We start from the raw sequence: 22,372 nt of genomic DNA, 5'->3' as shown, positions 1-22,372 counted from the left end.
CTAGATCTAGTAGTTGGTGACCTCCTCCTGTGTTGTCTCTTTCTCTTCAATGGTCCATCTTCTCCCCACTTTATATATTGAATTTCCCCCTTCACAGTTGTAACTTCCTCTCCATTTTAATATGCTGCCTCTAATCCAAACAACTGAGTTCCCCAGTTTCCGTCCCACAGCATTGCCCCTGATAACCCCCACCTTCTTGACTTCTAGTGGACGGATCCCCAGGACTAATTGTGGCTCACCACATTAAGCAACTTAGACAGAGAGCCCCAAGTGTAAGTGGCCAACCCTGACTGAACTCTGTACAGGTCTGTTGCACCGTAACCACAGAGCTGGTCAATCTCAAGACTGTAGAGATATGGATCCCTGATCATGACAGAGCCGAGGGTTAAGTGATCAAGCCCTGGTTCGATAGCTAAGGCTGCCTTTGACTTACAATGCCAAAAACCCTCTGCCTGAAGAGTATCTTTTATGACTGAGGACTACTCCCCATATGCTCTGAGACATTGCCACAGTGGATGCACATGCAGTGTTCTTGGTGTGTATGCATCTGGCAAATGGTGCAGGTGTGAGATTGACATAGCATAATACAGCAACACATTCAGCTTCTTGACAGATGACTGGTGACAACTATGACAAACTTTGTATCTGGGCTGAAAGGCAAAATGAGACAGACATACTGTGAGCCTTTAAGCTCTGGCTGAGGGAGCAAAAGCGGAGAGGATAGGTGGGAAAGGGGATGGACAGGTCAAGAGGGCATTGCCGAGCCCTGAGACGCAGCCAAACCATGAGCTGGGTGCCTGTCTATCTAAAGACAGTGAGGACTGCCTGTCTATATGCAGAAAGACTCCTTGGAGAAGCAACATTACAACAAGAGGTGTTAATGCACTCCAAAGTGCAGAAGCATGGTGTAAGAGAAATCTGACATGTCCAGTATTACAGCCAGCTAGATCACAAAATATATTTTTCAACAGGCTGTCTTTGCAATCTAACATTGTGATCAGTTAACTTAAATTGAAAATTCTTGATTAAGCTTTTGAAAGAAAACAGGATTCGAAATACTAAACAATGCATTGTCTTACATTAAAGTAGTTATGACACATCAAAAGTACCCAATTGGCTGTAAATATTTTCAAAGCTCTAAGGTTATGTAAGGTACTATTAGAAAGCATTTTCTTTTCTTTGGGTCTTTGCTTCTGTCTTTTACATTAATACAAAATAAGTCACTGACATTTGGATTGCAACTGACAGAACATTTCTGACCGAGAATACTGTTGAGAAAAACATGTTTTTGAAGCTTTTTGTCTTGCACTCATCAGTACAAATGAAAGAATGTATAATTTCAAACAATTGCAACATTTCAGGCAGTTTATTCATTGTCTGTTCTCCCGCCTTGTTTCCAAGACTTGAACAATAGACTTCCATTTTAGATGGTCCATTTTAGTGGGCAAATTGCGACAGTGGTTTGCCTACTGCCTTCTACAGAATGGCTAACCAAGAGACTCCTCCCACCCTTACTGCCTGCCTTTGGGCATATAGGGAGGACATGTAATCTGATAATCAATCTGTTGGCCATGTTCTGCAAACATCTTCTCCAGGCTAACAAATTCTGGGGTGATTAGAGGTAGGGACATTACCACAAAAACTTTTATTTATTGTAACCATTGGAAATTTGAAATTCCTGCATTTTTCCTGATAGCTACAGGGTAAAAAGCTTTGACAACATGTCTCTCTTTTCAGAAGTATTCCAGCTCAGTACTGCCAAGTGACTATTTCTGATCACATTTACAACATACAACAGAATGCATATCTGGGTGCTAGTTGGTAATTTGATTTGCTATAGCAATGTTAGAACGCCAGTTCCTCCAAATGATTTTAACTAGTTTAGTCAGCAAATTATCCTTTAATGTTGTGGAAAATGTCAAGTCAAAGAAAAAAAGAGGGGAAGTAACCATGAAGTAGTCTGACATAACATCTGGACTGGTTGTGGAGCATCTCTGACTCAGGGATGTTGATGAAGGGTAAGGCAAAACAAAACGACTATAAAACTGAACACAAAAAATATTCAAGTTGAAATTGTTTTCCTTGTTGGGAGATTATTTTTTGACACGAGATTTGTTTAAAAATAAATTAGCTAGGCAACGGTGGACATGACCCATAGATTGACCTTCAAAGCTGTGATAAATATTTCTGATTGTCTGAACTGCTTTGAAGTAATTACTGTGGAGAAGCTCATTTTGTTATCTGTCATTAACAACAGAACTCAGAGCCTGCAGTGGTTGACTGTAACTCCTCCAGAGGTTCAAGTTAAATTAAGTAAGAAAACTTAAGTTTGCTCTAATTCTTCTATCATTAAAATTGCAAAAAAGTTTATTGCTTTATGTTCTTGCAGAAAAGAAACTCGTGCTATTGTGCTTGTGTTACCATGGACAATTTTCAGAGAGGTGATGCAATTATAAAAGGAAATATATGCCAAAATGTGTTGGTTTTATTTACCTTTAAGTTTGTCCATGGCAAAATGGACAACAAACAGCTTGATAAAGCTAGTTGTCAAATTAAATTGACCTGAACAAGAAATACGTTATGACATATGAAGAAAGGGAATTTGGATCAGTATAGGATTAAGCAAGGGTTAACAAAGTCAGCTATTACAATGATCAATAGGAGTCCAAATTAAGATTGTGATTTAATGAGGAAGGTCTTTTTCAGATATGTTAAAGGTGACAGAAACATCAGGAACCAAACATGACCTTTAAGAGAATCTTGTAGTAAAAGGTCAGTCAGGTGAACATTATAGAATATGAGTTCCCTGATTGGTGCTGTTAATCTGGTCCAATCAGGAAGCCCTGGTTGACAGATAAAAACAGGAGTGGGCCCCCAGTGGAGGCCTCTCTATACGGGAGTTCTCCCCCTTTCTCTCGGGATCTGGGGTGGAGGGTGCTGCACGCAGCAGTCCCCTGCAACCACAGGTTGCGGTGGTTCACGGACTCCCAGCCCAACTGTTTGTTCTGTGGCGCTGTGGAGTCCGTGGACCACGTGTATATTGGGTGTGGGCGTTTGCACTCCCTTTTTGATTTTCTCAAAAATCTTCTCCTCTGTTTTTGGCCGCACCTCAGCCCCACGCTCCTGATCTTTGGGCACCCGGTACGGAGGAAGGAGGGCAGGTCTGAAGACCTCCTCGTGGGTCTGCTCCTGGGACTGGCCAAACTGGCCATCAACAGGTCCAGGCAGCGGGCCGGGGAGGGGGTCGTTAAGGCCGACTGCCTGCCCCTCTTCCGCGGTTATGTTAGAGCCCGGGTGTCCTTGGAGAAGGAGCACGCGGCGTCGACCAACACCCTGGAGTTGTTCAGGGAGAGGTGGGCGCCGCAGGGAGTGGAGTGCATCATTTCTCCCTCCAACTCTATTTTGATTTAGTCCCTACCCTCCCCTTCACTGTTTTGATCACACAGCACTGCCCTCTGATGTGAAAAGCAGTGTTTGTCACTGGCCACCCGGGTGTTTTCCAATCTTCCTGGTGGTGGAAACCATCCAAAGATGTGGAGGCTAGGTAAATTGGCCATGCTAAATTGCCCATAATGTTCAGCAATGTGTAGATTAATTGCATTAGGCAGGGGTAAAATGTAGAGTGGTAGGGGAGTGGGTCTGGGTGGGTTACTCTTTGGAGGGTCAGTGTGGAATTGTTGGGCTGAAGGACCTGTTTCCAGACTGTAGGGAATCAATGATTCTTTCTAAGATGCCACATAAAAGGAAAGGTTATTGCATAAGCTAAGAGATCATGGGGTTGGGAGTAATGAGGGCATGGATAGAGAATTGGCTGACGGAAAGAAATCAGTTGGAATGAATGGGTAATTTTCAGTTTGGCAAACTGCAACTAGTGGAGTACCATATGGATCAGTGTTGGGACCTCAAAGTTTTACAATCTATATTAAGAATCTGGATGAAGGGACTGACTTGCAACCAAATTATCTGATGATACAAGGATATATAGGAGATTAAGTTGCAAAGAGTTCGCAAAGGGACACGGATAGGTTAAGTAAGTCAACAAAAGTTTGAGGGATGGAATACCATGTCAGAGGTAATGGTCTTTAGTGTGAAGAAGAGAAAAGCAGAATATTATTTAAGTGGAGAGAGATTACATCGAGTAACAGACAAGTCCCATTACTTCAGAAATCCCTTCTTTTATAGGGACACACTTGGAACCAGGAACAAGTCTGTAAGGCTCCAAGAAAGCTTGCTCTTATGGACATTGTATAAATAGTTAATTAAAGGTGTTGTTCACCAGTGTAAGGTCAGACTCACCTCTCTGTACAACTCCCGCATGATCTCATTACAGACTACAAAATTCTTTGGTACAGAGAGTTCTACTGCCTTTTGTATGAATCACAAAAAAGGTTAGCATGCAGGAACAGCAAGTAAATAGGAAGGCAAATTGAATGTTAATCTTGAATAAAAGTGGCTTTAAATGGAAGGAAATCTTGCTTCAAACACACAGGGAATTGGTGAAGCTGAACCTGGTGTCCTGCATGCAATTTTGGTCTTTTTACCATAGATGGGATGTACTTGCATTGGAGGCAGCTGAGAAAAGGTTTCTGAGGTTGAATCTTGGGATGGAGGGACTGTCTTATTGAGTGTGTTGGGCCTGCACACATTGGAACTTAGAAAAATGAGAGGTGATCGGAGTGAAACTTAACAGATTCTGGAGGAGGTTACTTGGAGGGTGCTGTCAGGAACAACGTTTATAAAGTAATCAATAACTGGGGCAATAGCTGAAACCTGTGTGTTCTACAATGAAGATGAAGAGCAATTTCCTCCTGGTGTGTGAGGTCTATTGAATTCTCTTCCTAAGAGAGTTGGCTGACATTTTGAATATACTCAAGGCTGAGCTAGACAGATTTTCGATCGACGGCAAAGTCAAGTGATTTTAGGGCAGATGAGAAAGTGGAATGAAAGTCAGGTGGTCTCAGCCATGATCTTATTGCATGATGGAGCAGGCTCTAGTTGTTAGTTCTGTGTCCATTTCATATTTAAGGGGCTTTGGTGATTCTTGAGAAATTGTATCAGGTACAATCCATATCAATAATTTGGAGGCTGTTGCCATCACTGTCCTATTTTGTCCCACTTAGTAGTCCCAAATTCCACTAAGGCATGGGTGATGGTAAGGGAAATCCGATCTTTCATCCATTTTACACTTTACATCTTTACATGATCTCACTTACATTTTTCATTTCCGTAGTGATTGTACTGAGATTGGCCAGGTGAACCTCACTGAGTATGAGATCTCTGATTGAAGCTGTTAACCTCAGCCAATTGTGGAGTCCTGATGGACAGATATAAACAGGACTCCACCCGGTATGGAGTAGGGAGGGCAGGTCTGAAGACGTCCTCGTGGGTCTGCTCCTGGGCCTGGCCAAACTGGCCATTAACAGATCCAGGCAGCGGGCTGTGGAGGGGGTCGTTAGGGCCGACTGCCTGCCCCTCTTCCGCGGTTACGTTAGAGCCCGGGTGTCCTTGGAGAAGGAGCACGCGGTGTCCACCAACACCCTGGAGTTGTTCAGGGAGAGGTGGGTGCCGCAGGGAGTGGAGTGCATCATTTCTCCCTCCAACTCTATTTTGATTTAGTCCCTACCCTCCCCTTCACTGTTTTGATCACACAGCACTGCCCTTTGATGTGAAGGGCAGTGTTTGTCACTGGCCAGCCGGGTGTTTTCCTATCTCCCTGGTGGTGGAATTTGAATAAAGATTCGTGCACTTTGTGTCTTTCACTGTGTCTCACACCTGCAAATAAAAAAATACAAAAAAAACTCCAAAAAAACAGGAGTGGGCCCCCAGTGGAGGCCTCTCTATACGGGAGTTCTCCCCCTTTCTCTCGGGGATCTGGGGTGGAGGGTGCTGCATGCAGCGGTCACCTGCAACCACAGATTACAGTGGTTCACGGACTCCCAGCCCAACTGCTTGTTCTGTGACGCTGTGGAGTCCGTGGACCACGTGTACATTGGGTGTGGGTGTTTGCACTCCCTTTTTGATTTTCTCAAAAACCTCCTCCTCTGCTTTTGGTTGCACTTCAGTCCCATGCTCTTGATCTTTGGGCACCCGGTACGGAGGAGGGAGGGCAGGTATGAAGACCTCTTTGTGGGTCTGCTCCTGGGCCTGGCCAAACTGGCCATTAACAGGTCCAGGCAGCGGGCCGAGGAGGGGGTCGTTAGGGCCGACTGCCTGCCCCTCTTCCGCGGTTACGTTAGAGCCCGGGTGTCCTTGGAGAAGGAGCACGTGGTGACGACCAACACCCTGGAGTTGTTCAGGGAGAGGTGGGCGCCGCAGGGAGTGGAGTGCATCATTTCTCCCTCCAACTCTATTTTGATTTAGTCCCTACCCTTCCCTTCACTGTTTTGATCACACAGCACTGCCCTTTGATGTGAAGGGCAGTGCTTGTCACTGGCCACTCGGGTGTTTTCCTATCTTCCTCGTGGTGGCAATTGAATAAAGATTTGTGCACCTTATGTCTCTCACTGTGTCTCACACCTGCACACACACAGCATGGGTGCTGGGGAAAAAAAATTATAAGCACTGCCGCAGTTAGGCGGGAGTGTGGGGGTTAAGGAAAAAAAAAGGAACAGGAGTGGGCCCCCAGTGGAGGGCTAGCTATGCGGGAGTTCTCCCACTTTCTCTCAGGGATCTGGGGTGGAGGGTGTTGCACGCAGCGGTTCCCTGCAACCACAGATTACGGTGGTTCACGGATTCCCAACCCAACTGCTTATTCTGTGGTGTTGTGGAGTCTGTGTACCATGTATATATTGGGTGTGGGTGCTTGCACTCCCTTTTTGATTTTCTAAAAATCTTCTTCTCTGTTTTTGGATATACTTCAGTCCCAAGCTCCTGATCTTCGGGCACCCGGTACGGTCGGGGGAGGGCAGGTCTGAAGACCTCCTCGTGGGTCTGCTCCTGGGCCTGGCCAAACTGGCCATAAACAGGTCCAGGCAGTGCCATGGAGGGGATCATTAGGGCCAACTGCCTGCCCCTCTTCTGCGGTTATGTTAGAGCCCGGGTGTGTCGGGAGAATGAGCATGCGGTGTCCACCAACACCCTGGAGCTGTTCAGGGAAAGGTAGGTGCCACAGGGAGTGGAGTGTATTATTTCCCCCTCCAATTCTATTTTGATTTAATCCCTGCCCTCCCCTTCACTGTTTGATCACACAGCATTGCCCTTTGATGTGAAGGGCACAGCTTGTCACTGGCCACTTGGATGTTTCATTTTTTCCTGGTGGTGGAAATTGAATAAAGATTTGTACACCTTGTGTCTTCCACTGTGTCTCACAAAATTTTTTTTAAAAAGAACAGGAGTGGGTACATTCGAGCCCAGGTGTCCCTGAAGAAGGAGCATGCAGTGTCCACCTACACACTTGAGCTGTTCAGGAAGAGATGGGAACCGCAGGGTGTGGAATGTTTTATTTCCCCCTCCAATTCTATTTTGATTTAATCCCTTCCCTCCCCTTCACTTTTTTGATCACGCAGCATTGCCCTTTGTCAAGAAGGGCACTGTTTGTCACTGGCCACTCTGGTGTTTCCTTTCTTCTGGGTGGTGGAATATAAATAATGATTTACACACTTGTTGTTCTTCACTGTGTCCTACACGTGCAAACACATGACATGGGTACTGGGGAAAAATAAGTGCTACTGCTTTTAGGCGGTAGTATGGGAGAAAAAAAAAATCAAAACAGAAAAAAATAAGAACAGCAGTGTCAGACATCCTGTTGACTCTGAGAGCTGGCTTTGAGGGAGCTGGATCAGTTTCAAGGACTCTTCACATGTAAATAAAGGGTGACTTGGTGATAAGATACCAGCTTCTGTGGAGTTATTTTAGTGGCAACAAGAGAAATGCTGCTCCTGAATAAATTCACTCACAACAGTCATCTTTGGGTTGGGATAAGCATTTCTGGCATCATGCCATTATTTGGGAAGCTTGATGCATTCAATCCTGCCATTGAAGACTGGGCCCATGTGAAAAGAATGCTTTATTTTTTTCCAGACAAATAACACTGGGGCACATAAAAAGTAATGAATAATTCTCCTAACAGCTTGTGGACCCACAGCTTTTTTAGTTATTAGGAACCTAACTTTCCCTGAAGCACCAGGTACTATAACCTTTCAAAAATTGATAGATTTAGTTTCGGAATATTATGACCTCAAACCTCTTCCAATTCTTAGATGCTATTGGTTTTACTTGGCACTTTTACTCGAGAACAAGGGGAATCCGTGTCAGGATTTTTGACTGGGATAAGATAACTGGCAGAGGCATGTGGCTTTGGTTTAACCCTTAATGAGGTGCTGAGAGATTATTTGGTATATGAGATTAATGATGTAACCACAAAAAAGTGCCTATTGGCTGAAACCTAACTGGATTCAATCAGGCACTGCACTGACTTTATCATTGGAAAATGCGACAAGTGGAGCATATGAGTTGTGGAGTAGTCCAATGGAAGTGAACGACTTTGCCAGTTCGAACTGAGCTTGGGAACTGAGTGAAGGCAATTGCACAGCCTCACTCAGGACATATACTGAACAGAGACACTCTAGGTCAGCCCACAGTAAAATGCCAAAAGAAAGCCAAGCCTCAGCCAAACAGCTAAAATTTTCTTCAGGATCCAGCCGGCAAGCCATTTTAGTTGCTGCTGGTATGGGAGACAGCAAACTAGTCCCGCTGGACTTAAAATGAGTAAGAGAACTCTTACGCCCATAGGTAGGAGAATACATACCCTGGAACGTGCACCTACATCTGGTTTGGATTAGGTAAATTGCTTTGCAACATCCAAATCAGAACCAATCAAAATTAAATGGTCACCTGGATCTCATGGAGGTTGATACTGGCATGGCCATTTCAGTGATCACAGACCCAGTCTGAAACAAAAGTTCCTCTGGATTCCAAGGCTTAGGTTTGTGTAAGACCTCGGCCAGCTTGAAAACCTATACCGGGGAAACCTTTACAGGTTAAGGGTACAACTTTGGTTCCGATCTTATATGAAAAGCAGCTGGTTCTAGTAAAAGGCTCAAGCCCAAACTCGATGGGGTGAAATTGGGTGAGGAAGATTCACCTAGTTCGTTTCAACATTTTTTGTTTAGAAAATGACTGCCTGAGTGAGATCCTAATTAAATATCCAGAAGTTTTTCAGGAAGGTCTAGGGACTGTCAAAGGAACTGGCCACTTTGTATGTTGAGCAGGACACAATTCCACGATTCTGTAAGGCCCATCCAGTGCCGAATGCCTTACAGGCAAAGGTAGAGGCAGAAACCAGCAGGCTGGAAAGCAAAGGAATAATCAAACCTATCCAGTTCGCAGAATTGGTAGCACCAGTCCTACTGATTGTGAAGCCTGATGGTCAGTTCGCCTTTGTGGGGATTTTAAACAAACATTAAACTGCTTCTCGCAGCTGGGTAAATACCCAATTTTTCACGTAGAGAATTTATACACAAAGCTGGTGGGGGTACTATCCTTCACAAAGCTGAACATAAGCCATGTATACCTGTAACTGTGGTTGGATGAAGATTCCCAGAAGTATGCAACAATTAATACCCATAATACTAATACATAATTTTGCCTTTTGAGGTATTGTCAGTCTGTGCAATTTTTCAGTGGACAATGGAGAACATTTTACAAAGTCTACCTAAGTCACCATTTATCTAAATGATGTGCTAATAACAGGGAAGACCAATAAGGAGCACTTAGAGAACTTGGACATAGTCTTTAGATGTTATGCCCAGGCTTCTACATCTGCACTGGAGCTTAGGTATTTCCTTGGGTTGGTGAATTATTATGGAAAGTTCATACATAACCTAGCCTCCATCCTGGCACCTTTGCATCAAATTTTAAAAAAGGTCAATGTTGGAAATGGTCACGGAGCCAAGCCATGGCTTTCAGGCAAGTAACAAAACAGCTATCATCCTCGATAGTGTTGGCACACTATGTTCCCAAATGAGAGTCTGGTATTGACATGCAATACCTTCCTGTATACACTGTCAGGATGGTATTAGTTCATACGTGGCTCAATAGAGAGGAACGCCCAATAGCATATGCATCCTGGATCTTAGCTAATGCAGAGCATAAATATCCCCAGATAGAGAAAAGATTTGGCGGTCATATTGGAATCAGGAAATTCCACCAATACCTTTGTAGACATAAATCTGTAATAATAACAGACACGTACCCCTGCTATGTCTACTTAAAGAAGGCAAGACAATGCTGCCCATAGCTTCAGGCCAAATTCAATGGTGGCTTCTAATACTAACTCCATAAAATCACAAGTTGGAAGACCATCTAGGAGGTCAAGTAGCAAATGCGGATGCATTGACCTGCCTGCCGCTGCCAGATACACCACCAGTGGTACCATCACTAGAAGAATCCGTCATGGTTTTAAATTTTATGGACACACTTCAAGTTACACTAAGAATATCAGATTTTGGACAAATAAGGATCCAGTTCTAGCAAAACTGAAATGGCTGGTGATGATAGGGGAAACCAAAGGGCCATCTCAACCAGTACTGAAATCTTTCTGGATCCAGAGAGACTACATCACAGTAAGGGATGGCATATTAATATGGGGAGGAAGAGTGATTGTCCTGAGCAAAGCTTACTTCCAGATACTGGCTGAACTCTACCAGGATCATCCAGGGGTTTCCAAAATGAAGATGTGTGTGAAAAGTTATGTCTGATGGCCAGGATTGGATGCAGACATAGATGTGTTGGTAGAGCAGTGCCCAGAGTGCCACAAGGGCAAAACTTACCACCAGCAGCTCTCCCACATTCATGGGAAAGACTGGATAAACCCTGGACTCAGTTGCATGTTGCAGTTCCTTCCATGGACTCAATGTTTTTGTCATTGTGGATGCCCACTCAGCGTGGTTAAATATACACAGAGTTAATTCATCAAACATGGGAATGATGATACAAAAATGCACAAATTGTTTGCAATACACAGACCCCTGGAAGTGTCAGTCACAGGCCATTATTTACCAGCAGGAAATTTGAGTATTTCCTGAAGTCAAATGGCATTCGACAAATAAGGACAGCTCTGTACCATCTATCATCTTATAGTCTAACAGAAAGAGCACTCCAAACTTAGAAGGCAAGCTTAATGAAACAGCCTCCACCTTTACTAGATACCAAATAATAATAGCCCCCATTAGTAGCTATTCATTTTCCTAGGCTGATGGTTTTCCACTCCTTTGTCAGTCCAATTGTTTCTTCTCCCTCTTTGGGCTCTATTTCCATTTGGGGATATGAATAGGAAGGGTTCAGAAGAAGATGAGCCAAATGCTGGCAAATGGGACTAGGTTCGATTCAGATGTCTGGTCAGCACAGATGAGTTGGACCAAAGGGCCTGTTTCCATGTTGTATGAGTCTATGACTCTATAACTAATAGAAGAGAAGTCTTTGTTGCCGTCTAATGCCTTCCCATCCTTAGGATGTTCCAAAATCCTGTAATTATGCCAGTGTATTTACTGTTGCAATAAGAAAAATGTAGCATTCAATTTGTAACCAATAAACTCCCAAAATGTGACCAATGTCATAATGTTAAAAATCACACAAAACCAGGTTGTAGTCCAACAGGTTTGTTTGGAAGTACAAGCTTTCGGAGTGCTCCTCCTTCGTCAGATAGCTAGTGGGGCAGGATCATAGGACACAGAATTTAGACTAAAAGGTCAAAGTGTCAAATGACTGATGCGATGTATTAAACAAACCTAGATTGCTGTTAAGTCTTTAATCACTTAGAATGGGTTGGAAGTTTCGTTTCATTACATGCAAGTCCCAGAATTTCTTTCAAGTCACATTCTTGAGACAACTTAAGCTTTTACAAAAAAAGGTAACATCTCAGTTCTGTAAATGCATTAAAGGTGTGAGGTCTGTCTGTATTCCAACCTTGAGTCAGACTGGTTATATTTCGAAAGTAGGAATTCATAAAATGCCGACAAACTGTGTACTTTTTGAACAAAATAGAATATATCAGCAGGTACAAATCTGCAAATGCAAGTTGCCCCCACAGACTTGTATGTGTGTTGAGTGTGTACGGTGTGTGTGTGCTTGACAGAGTGTGTGCGCGAGTGTGATGGAGTATATGGCTGTGAGAGGGTGTGCATGTGAGTGCGTGTGTGTCTGAGAGAAAGCATGTGTATGAGAGAGGGTCTGCATGAGTGTGATCATATATAAGAGTGTCTGTGCATGTGGGCTTGTGTGTGTGAGAGTGTATAGTGTAGTGGGGTCACCTGGAATGTAACATGAACCCAAGATCCTGGTTGAGGCCATCCTCACAGGTACCGAACTTGGCTGTCAGCCTCTGCTCGGTGAATTTGTGTTGTTGCGTATCCCGAAGTCCGCCTTGGAGGATGGTCACCCGAAGATCTGAGACTGAATGTCCCTGACCGCTGAAGTGTTCCTTGATTGGTAAGCAACATCCCGTCTAGTGATCATTGCCCATTAATCTGTTGTCATACACTCACCCACTCACAAAGACCCTCTCTCATACACACACTCTCAGACACACTCACACAGGCCCTCTCTCAGACACACTTTCATTCTCGCGCTCTCTCTCAGATACACACACCCACTCACACACAGAGACCCTCTCACATTACACATGCTCTCTCAGACATGCGCACACACTCACACAGACTCTCTCTTAGACACGCACACACACTCACATGCACACCCTCTCACAGGCATATACTCCATCACACTTGCGCACACACTCTATCAAGCATACACACACACATTCTCACATGCACTCACACACACTCTCCCTCACATGCACGCACACACACGTATAGATCTATGGGGGAATTAACATTTGCAGATTTATTCTACTTTGTTCAAAAAGCACACAATCTGGAGGCAGTCAGTCCATGTGATATTTTATAAATTCCTACTTTGGAAATAGAACCAGTCTGACTCAAGGTTCAAATACAGACAGACTTTAATCTCATACCCTTAATGCATTTACTGAGCTAAGATGTCACCTTTTTTTATAAACCTTAAGTTATCTCGGTAATATGACTTAGAGTCATAGTCATAGAGTCATAGAGATGTGCAGCACTGAAACAGACTCTTCAGTCCAAGCTGTCCATGCAGACCAGATATCCTAACCTAAGCTAGTCTCACCTGCCAGCACTCAACCCATATCCCTCCAAACCCTTCCTATTCATATACTCATCCAGATGCATTTTAAATGTAGCAATTGTACTAGCCTCCACCGCTTCCTCTGGCAGCTTCATTCCATACACGTACCACCCTCTGCGTGAAAATGTTGCCCCTTAGGTCTCTTTTATAACTTCTCCTCTCACCCTAAACCTATACCCTCTAGTTTTGGACTCCCCTACCCTGGGAAAAGACCTTGTCTATTTATTCTATCCATGCCCCTTATGATTTTATGAACCTCAATAAGATCACCTCTCAGCCTCCGATGCTCCAGGGAAAACAGCCCCAGCCTGTTCAACCTCTCCTTATTGTTCAAATCCTCCAACCATGGCAACAGCCTTGTAAATCTTTTCTGAACTCTTTCAAATTTCACAACATCTTTCCGATAGGAAGGAGACTAGAATTGCACACAATATTCCAACAGTGGCCTAACCAATGTCCTGTACAGCTGCAATGTGACCTCCCAACTCCTGTACTCAATACTCTGACCAATAAAGGAAAGCATACCAAACGCTTTCTTCACTACCCTATCTACCTGCGACTCCACTTTCAAAGAGCTATGAACCTATACTCCAAGGCCTCTTTCTTCAGCAACATTCCCAGGACCTTACCGTTAAGTGTATAAGTCCTGCTAAGATTTGCTTTCCCAAAATGCAGCACCTCGATTAAACTCCATCTGCCACTTCTCAGTCCATTGGCTCATCTGATCAAGATCCCATTGTAATCTGAAGTAACCTTCTTCGCTGTCCACTACATCTCCAATTTTGGGGTCTTCTGCAAAATTACTAATCAATCCTCTTATGCTCACATCCAAATCATTTATATAAATTGAAAGAAGTTCTGGGATTTACATATTAATGAATGGAAACATGCAACTCATTCTAAGCGCTTAAAAACTTAACAGCAATCTACTTTGTCCAATACATCGCATTAGTTGTATGACACTTCAATCTTTTACTCTAAATTCTGTGTCCTATGATCCTGCCCCACTAGCTACCTGACAAAGGAGCAGCACTCTGAAAGCTTGTACTTCCAAATAAACTTGTTGGACTACAACCTGTGTTGTGTGATTTTTAACTTTGTCCACCCCAGTCCAACACCGGCACTTTCACATCAATGTTCCACATTTGACCAGCAAATCTGTTATAGTGACATTAAGTCAGTCAATGAATCAGCCTTAGAGTCCAGCAGTAGTTATGCAATTAAACGGCCTCCCCTGAATCTCAGCATCCAGTGATCAAAATACAATTTAACCAATATATTCATAAATGTATTTCTCTTACTCATGTTCAATATTTGGGCTGTTTAGTTCAAATTTTGGTGGCTGGATTGAATGTTTCTTTTGTTGTATAAGGTAATAGTTTTAAACTCTTTATTGCTGAGGTTCATCCCAATCTGATGACATCACTTAATCCTGATTGGAGAATAGGCAGTTTACCATGAGGCCCTGATTGCTGTGCCATCTTGGCTCCTGATAGTTTTTGCAATTATGCTTAACGAATCAAGGTAAATTGCACTATTGGCATTATGCAATCAAATATATATTCTTAATGAGTTTTGAGAAGATTTGTAGCTCAGGTTGAGGTTCTGGATGTAGGTTTGCTTGCTGAGCTGGAAGGTTCATTTCCAGACGCTTTGTCACCATACTAAGTAACATCTTCAGTGGGCCTTCGGGTGAAGCACTGCTGATAGTTCCTGCTTTCTATTTATATGTTTGGGTTTCTTTGCAGTTGGTGACGTCATTTTCTGTGGTGATGTCATTTCCTGTGGTGATGTCATTTCCTGTTCTTTTTCTCAGGGGATGGTAGATGGGCTCTAACTCGATGTGTTTGTTGATAGAGTTCCTGTTGGAATGCCAAGCTTCTAGGAATTCTCATGCATGTCTTTGTTTGGCTTGTCCTAGGCTGGATGTGTTGTTCCAGTCGAGGTGGTGTCCTTCCTTAACTGTATGTAAGGATAATAGTGAGAGAGGGTCATGTCATTTTGTGGCTAGTTGATGTTCATGTATCTTGGTGGTTAGTTTTCTGCCTGTTTGCCCAATGTAATGTTTGTTACAGTTCTTGCATAGTATTTTGTAAATGGCATTAGTTTTACTTGTTGTCTGTATAGGGTCTTTCAAGTTCATTGATATCATTTCGAGATCAGGGTTCTTAGCAGTGGCAGTAATGCAGAGACTCGAACAGACAGCTCTGCCAACCCAAACTTTGGGTCCGCTCTGTGGATGACACCTTTGTCATCACTAAACGAAATAAATTAGAGGAAACCTTCAAGACCATCAATAATACCCTTACTGGCATAAAATTCTCTAAAGAGGAGAAAAACAACAATAAACTGCCATTCCTAGATATCACAGTAGAACGAACAGCCAATGGGGAACTTCAAACCAGTGTCTACAGGAAAACAACACATATGGACATATGGACCAAATATTGAACTACAGTAGCAATCATCCCAACATCCACAAACGAAGCTGCATCAGAACATTATTTCAATGAGCCAACACACACTGGAGCACAGAGCAACTACGCAGTGCAGAGGAAAATCACCTATACCATGTATTCAAAAAGAATGGCTACCCAATGAACACAGTCCACCAATTTCTCATCAACAAACTCAAACAAGCAGACAAAACATGTCCAGAAACCCTAGCCACTCTCCTCTACATCAAAGACATCTCGGAAATGACTTCCAGATTACTCAGAACGCTTGGCATCATGGTAGCCCACAAACCTACCGACACACTAAAACAGCAGCTATAGAACTTAAAAGACCCTGTACAGCCAACAAGTAAAACTAATCTCATTTACAAAATACCAAGCAAGAACTGTAATAAACACAACATTGGACAAACAGGCAGAAAACTGGCCCCCAAGATACATGAAAAATGAACTAGTCACAAAACGACATGACCCTCTCTCATTAGTATCCTTACATATAGGTAAGGAAGGATACCACTTTGACTGGGACAACACATCCATCGTAGGACAAGCCAAACAGAGACATGCACGAGAATTCCTAGAAGCATGGCATTCCAACAGGAACTCTATCAACAAACACATCAAGTTAGAGCCCATCCCCTGAGCAAAAGAACAGGAAACGACATCACCACAGGAAATGACATCACCAACCCACAGAAACCCAAACATATTAATAGAAAGCAGTAATTATCAGCAGTGCTTCGTCCGGAGGCCCACTGAAGATGTCACCTAGTTATGGTGACGAGCAAACCTATATCCAGAACTACATAGTCTTGTTCAAACAAGCTAGGCAAAGCAAATGACAGGATTCAATACCTTGAAGGACACAATTCTTAAGGTATATGATTACTTCAAAATTAAATACCAGATCTCAAGCTGAACAAACAAAAACAAGATCACAACAAAACAAGATAATGCTAATAATAAGCAAATCTAACTTAAGGGACTGATACCTTTGAGAAGTTCTAATGCCCTTTAACACCTATGATTACTTTAAATGAGAACAAAGAAGGTCCTTGAAAGTATAACATTTCAAAAAATGGTTCAGCATCCAGGAGAATCTATTCAACAATTGTATTATGATCTCTATCGTGGGAAACTGTGACTATGGAGCTTTGAAATCTGAATTCATAAGAAACAGAATTCTTGTTGGAATTATTGATGAGTCTTTGTCAAATTCATTATAATCCTAAGAAGATTTGACTGTGGATAAAGCTATTCAAATTGTGTTGGAAGCAGAAACCAGGAAGAGTTCATAATATAACATGAGAGGAGAGGAAAACCTTGCCATAGGAGACCAACAAAATCTGCTTTGAGGTATGAACATTCTACAGACACACATGAAAAACCATCAAAAAATGTACACAAACAGCAAATACCGCAAGTCAATATCTGTACTGTAGAACAGAAAAGCCTAGCTATGATGAAAGAATGCTACATTTGTAAAACTGTTGATTCCTTCCAAAAGATGTGCAGAAGTAGGGCACAGCTTCAAAGCAGCAAAAAGCCAAATGCTTACTTGCACAAAGAGCTCCATCTTGTGGAACTTCCTTTTTCAAAAAGATACCCATGTTAGACTATTATAAGGGATGCATTCTTATGTGAAATTGGTCATTCAGCTGACCCACATTGGCTTGCTGTATGTCAATGGCCATCCATTAATTTTAAGCTTCAGACAGGTGTGACTGTCATTATACTATCAGCTCAAATATCATTGCTTCAGAAACAGAAGGTAAAGTCTATTGAGATACAGCTACATGATATAAGTGGAATAACTGTTAAGTATGAAGGTACACTTGAAGTAACACTGCATAAAGAAGCGTAAGGGTGTTGAAAATATTTATGTTATTCGCAAGCCTCACCTTTAAGTCTTCACATATATCTTAATCTGAACAACTTTGCAGCAACTGAAGGAGTTTGACTAATTACAAAAAAACAGATTATTCAAAAATAAACTGTTAATGAAGAACTGCTCAGGGGGCAACTGGTAAAAGATTTCTAAACTCATGATGGAATTCAAAAGAAGAAAGAATTGATTGAGTTCACTGATGTTGACATGAGATTCTTTTTTTCATGGTGTCAACACGAACGAAGTGTTGTCTTTACAGGAGTTGTGGAAATGTTTTTAATTTCTATCATCACTGAAGAGCTATTGGATGACAATCTCATGGAATACAGGAAGAATTCACCATTTAGATACAAAACTGGCTCGAAGGTAGAAGACAGAGGATGATGGTGGAGGGTAGTATTTCAGACTGGAGGCCTGTGACCATTGGAGTGCCACAAGGATCAGTGTTGGTCCACTACTTTTCATCGTTTATATGAATGATTTGGATGTGAGCACAAAAGGTATAATTAGTAAGTTTGCAGATGTCTCCAAATTTGGAGGTATGGTGGACAGCGAAGAAGTTATCTCAGATTACGATGGGATCTTGATCAGATGGGCCAATGGGCTGAGGAGTGGCAGATGGATTTTAACTTAGATAAATGTGAGGTGCTATATTTTGGGAAAGCAAATCTTAGCAGGACTTATACAATTAATAATAAGGACCGACGGAATGTTGCTGAACAAAGAAACCTTGTAGTGCAGGTTCATACCTCCTTACGGCGTTTGGTATGCTTTCATTTATTGGTCAGAGTACAAGAGTTGGGAGGTCATGTTGTGGCTGTACAGGACATTGGTTAGGCCACTTTTGGAATATTGTGTACAATTCTGGTCTCCTTCCTATTGGAAGGATGCTGTGAAATTGAAAGAGTTCAGAAAAGATTAACAAGGATGTTGCCAGAGTTGGAGGATTTGAGCTTTTGGGAGAGGTTGAACAGGCTGGGGCTGTTTTCCCTGGAGCGTCGGAGGCTGAGGGGTGACCTTATAGAGTTTATAAAATCATGAGGGACATGGATAGGATAAATAGACAAGGTCTTTTCCCTGAGGTGGCGAGTCCAGTACTAGAGGGCATAGGTTTAGGGTGAGAGGGGAAAGTTATAAAAGAGACCTAAGGGGCAACTGTTTCATGCAGAGGGTGGTGCGTGTGTGGAATGAGCTGCCAGAGGAAGTGGTGGAGGCTGGTACAATTGCAACATTTAAAATGCATCTGGATGGGTATATGAATAGGAAGGGTTTGGAGGGATATGGGCTGGGTGCTAGCAAGTGGGACTAGATTGGGTTGGGATATCTGGTTGGCATGGATGAGTTGGACTGAAGGGTCTATTTCCGTGCTGTACATCTCTCTGACTCTATGACTCTAAATTTTTGCCATAAGAAACAAATGCTGAAAATAAGAATGTACAGTACAAATTTGTTGAGTTTATTGATTAATCTTTAACTGTTGTTCAAACAGTAAAACAACCCACCAAACAAATTTACAAGACAACTTTGACTTTATTGCTTGATGATGATAAAGACTCAAGCTCAAGAGCAGCATTTCTATCTTGGATACTGCAAGGAAACCTGTCATGGTGTTGTGTGATTTTTAACTTTGTACACCCCAGTCCAACACCGGCATCTCCAAAGCAAGGAAATAAGTACTTGTTTCACCAGAGAAGTTGTCTTCGTTGGCACAAGGTGGTGATAATTCATTTGAAGAATTTAGTAAATGCCACAAATTTTTAATAATTATTGACCTTAATTTTTCTTGACAGGTCCAGATTGCAGCATGTACGTTTGGAAAATTAGGATACAGGTTCCAACATTGGGGCTGGAACCCAGCAGCTGTCAATCAGATTGGCGCGCAGGCGCGGAGACGGCGAGGCCGGGAGTTGGTGATTGAGGAATATGCTGTCCGGGAAACCGTCAGTCTTCCTTTTAATGGTGAACGGGCAGATCGAAAGTGCTGATGTAAGTATTATTTTATTTAATGATGGAGGGACGTTATTTTCTGGCCTTTGGCCGGTATGATGTAGTTTCTGTCCTGAAACTCACTCTGGACGTGAATGGGCCTCGGGCCTGGTGGCGACCATCCCCTAGGCAACCAGCCTACAGTCAGCGGCTCTTTATAATCCGTCTGGCTAGTCCCACAAAGTGTCTTTCATGAATTGCCAATTTCAATTAACATCCATTCGTTACTTTGTGAACAGTAACTAACCTACAGTTTTGCTATAATAAATGCTATACAGAGTTCAAGAGCCTCCCTCAGGGTACGGGGGAAGCAAAAGAATTAGAAGTTCGAACCATTTAGTGTTGTACTTGGTGTATCTGCCAAGTAATTTTTTTTGGTCCTAGGAATAACATCTTAACTGCCACGTTTCATCATCAATGCACTCACAATTAGACGGTCTACGTTCCCCTATCAACCTGCTCTTGCAGACCTGGTTCCCAGTTAAGTCATTAAATAAAAGAAAAATAATGCAAATTTTGGGATTTCTCTCGCCACCTAGACTACCAGATGTGCTGAGTTTATTCAGAGTTTTCTGTTTTTATCCCACTTAAACAACACCTTGTTTTCAATCCATCCATATCGGGTCTTGCCCTGTGTCAGTAATTTCTTCCAGTCCCACAGCTCTCGTCTCATAGCTACACTACTGTCATTCTGGTATCTTGAGCATGCCTTATTTTAATAACGTCATCACTGGTCATGTATTCAACTGTGTAAGCCCTTAGCTTTGGAATACCCTTCCCATTTTGCCTTTCTTCCTTTTAAAGTCTCCAGGCGAACAAACTTTTGTTCACCTGCTTTGATATCTCCTTATGTGAACTGATCAAATTTTGCTTCATACTTGGGATGTTTTGTTACATTAATGTTGCTTTATAAATAGGTTTATAGGTTATTAAGTGCAGGTTTTTAAATATTCATTCATGGGATGTGGACATTACTGGTTGGGCCAGCATTTTTTGCCCAACCCTAGATGCCCATGAGAAGGTGGTGATGAGGTGCCTTCGTAGAATCCCTACAGTGTGGAAGCAGGCCATTTGTCAACCCTATCTCTGTAATCCTGCATTTCCTTTCACTAATTCATCTAACCTACACATCCTGGGACTCTATGGGCAATTTAACATGGCCAATCCACCTAACCTGCACATCTTTGGACTGTGGGAGGAAACTGGAGCACCCAGAGGAAACCCACACAGATATGGGAGAATGTGTAAACACCACACAGACAGTCGCCTGAAGCTGGAATGATACTCATGTCCCAGGAACTGTGAGGCAGCAATGCTAGCCACTGTGCTGCCCTTCTTGAACAGCTGCAGTCCATGTGCAGTAGATAGACTCCCAATGCCTTTATGGAGGCAGTTCCAGAATTTGACCTTGCAACAATAAAGGAACAGTGATAAGTTGCCAAGTATGAATGTTGAGTGGCTTGGAGGGAACTTGCAATGGTAGTATTCCCATGTATCTACTGCCCTTAGCCTACTAAATGATCGTTGTTGTGAGTTTGCGAGGTGCTACCTAAGGAGCTGTGGTGAATCAAGTGGGCTGCTTTGTCTTGGCTGCTCTCAAGTCTCTTGAGCATTGTTGGATCTGTTCAAATATGTTGATGGTCATAGGTTGTTCTCTGCTGCCTCAGTCACTCTCTCAATTTTTTGATGTGGAGGTACTGGTGTTGGACAGGGGTGGACACCTGACAAAGGAGCAGCGCTCCGAAAGCTTGTGATTTCAAATAAAGCTGTTGGACTATAACCTAGTGTTGTGTGATTTCTGACTCAATATTTTGATGTGTGTTTGCGTGCCGACAGCAGGACAGATACGCATTCACATTTTGTGGTGAATTGTGTGCTCTCTGTGCTACTGCTGTGACTTATGTGAGGAATAAGAGAATGGTCAAAGAAAGAGTAGGGATAGCATAGGGAATTTGTGTGTGGAGTCTGAGGAGGTAGGGGAAGCCCTAAATGAGTTTTTTGCTCTGTCTTTACGAAAGAAACGAACTTTCTAGTGAATAAAACTTTTGAAGAGCAGGTGTGCATGCTGGAATGGATAGAGATTGAGGAAGCTGATGTGCTGAAAATTTTGTCAAACATTAAGATTGACAAGTCGCCAGGCCCGGACCAGATTTGTCCTCGGCTGCTTTGGGTAACGAGAATTGCAATTGCTCCACCACTTGCGAAGATCTTTTCATCCTCGCTCTCCACTGGAGTCGTACCTGAGGACTGGAGAGAGGCAAATGTAATTCCTCTCTTAAGAAAGGAAATAGGGAAATCCACAACAATGACAGACCAGTAAGTCTCACGTCTGTCATCTGCAAGGTGTTAGAAAGGATTCTGAGGGATAGGATTTATGACCATCTGGAAGAGCATAGCTTGATTAAATGCAGTCAACACGGCTTTGTGAAGGGCAGGTCATGCCTCACAAACCTTATCGAGTTCTTTGAGGATGTGACTAGAAAAGTTGATGAGGGTCGAGCTGTGGATGTGGTGTATATGGACTTCAGCAAGGCATTTGATAAGGTTCCCCATGGTAGGCTCATTCAGAAGGTCAGGAGGAATGGGATACAGGGGAACTTAGCTGTCTGGATACAGAATTGGCTGGACAACAGAAGACAGCGAGTGGTAATAGAAGGAAAATATTCTGCCTGGAAGTCAATGATGTGTGGTGTTCCACAAGGCTCTCCCCTTGGGCCTCTACTGTTTGTAATTTTTATTAATGACTTGGATGAGGGGATTGAAGGATGGGTCAGCAAGTTTGCAGACGACACAAAGGTTGGATGTGTCGTTGACAGTACAGAGGGCTGTTGTAGCTGCAGCGGGACATTGACCGGATGCAGAGATGGGCTAAGAGGTGGCAGAT

At 42.9% G+C, this 22,372-nt stretch overlaps 1 protein-coding gene across 2 annotated transcripts in view; it reads left to right on the top strand.

Moving 5' to 3' along the window:
- The first annotated feature begins 19,364 nt into the window (after positions 1-19,364).
- Positions 19,365-22,372, top strand: part of b9d1 (B9 protein domain 1) — a 38,635-nt gene continuing 35,627 nt past the window's right edge. The window contains exon 1 of one of the 2 annotated variants that reach the window (XM_043711237.1): positions 19,365-19,488. In XM_043711237.1, the coding sequence (XP_043567172.1) occupies positions 19,426-19,488 (63 nt within the window). In that variant the 5' untranslated portion in view covers positions 19,365-19,425. The remainder of the gene's footprint in view (positions 19,489-22,372) is intronic. The other variant, XM_043711236.1, reaches the window with a different exon arrangement.

Source organism: Chiloscyllium plagiosum, chromosome 21 (genome assembly GCF_004010195.1).
Source record: "Chiloscyllium plagiosum isolate BGI_BamShark_2017 chromosome 21, ASM401019v2, whole genome shotgun sequence".
Lineage (NCBI taxonomy): Eukaryota > Metazoa > Chordata > Chondrichthyes > Orectolobiformes > Hemiscylliidae > Chiloscyllium > Chiloscyllium plagiosum.
This window is presented reverse-complemented; position numbering and strand designations above follow the sequence as displayed.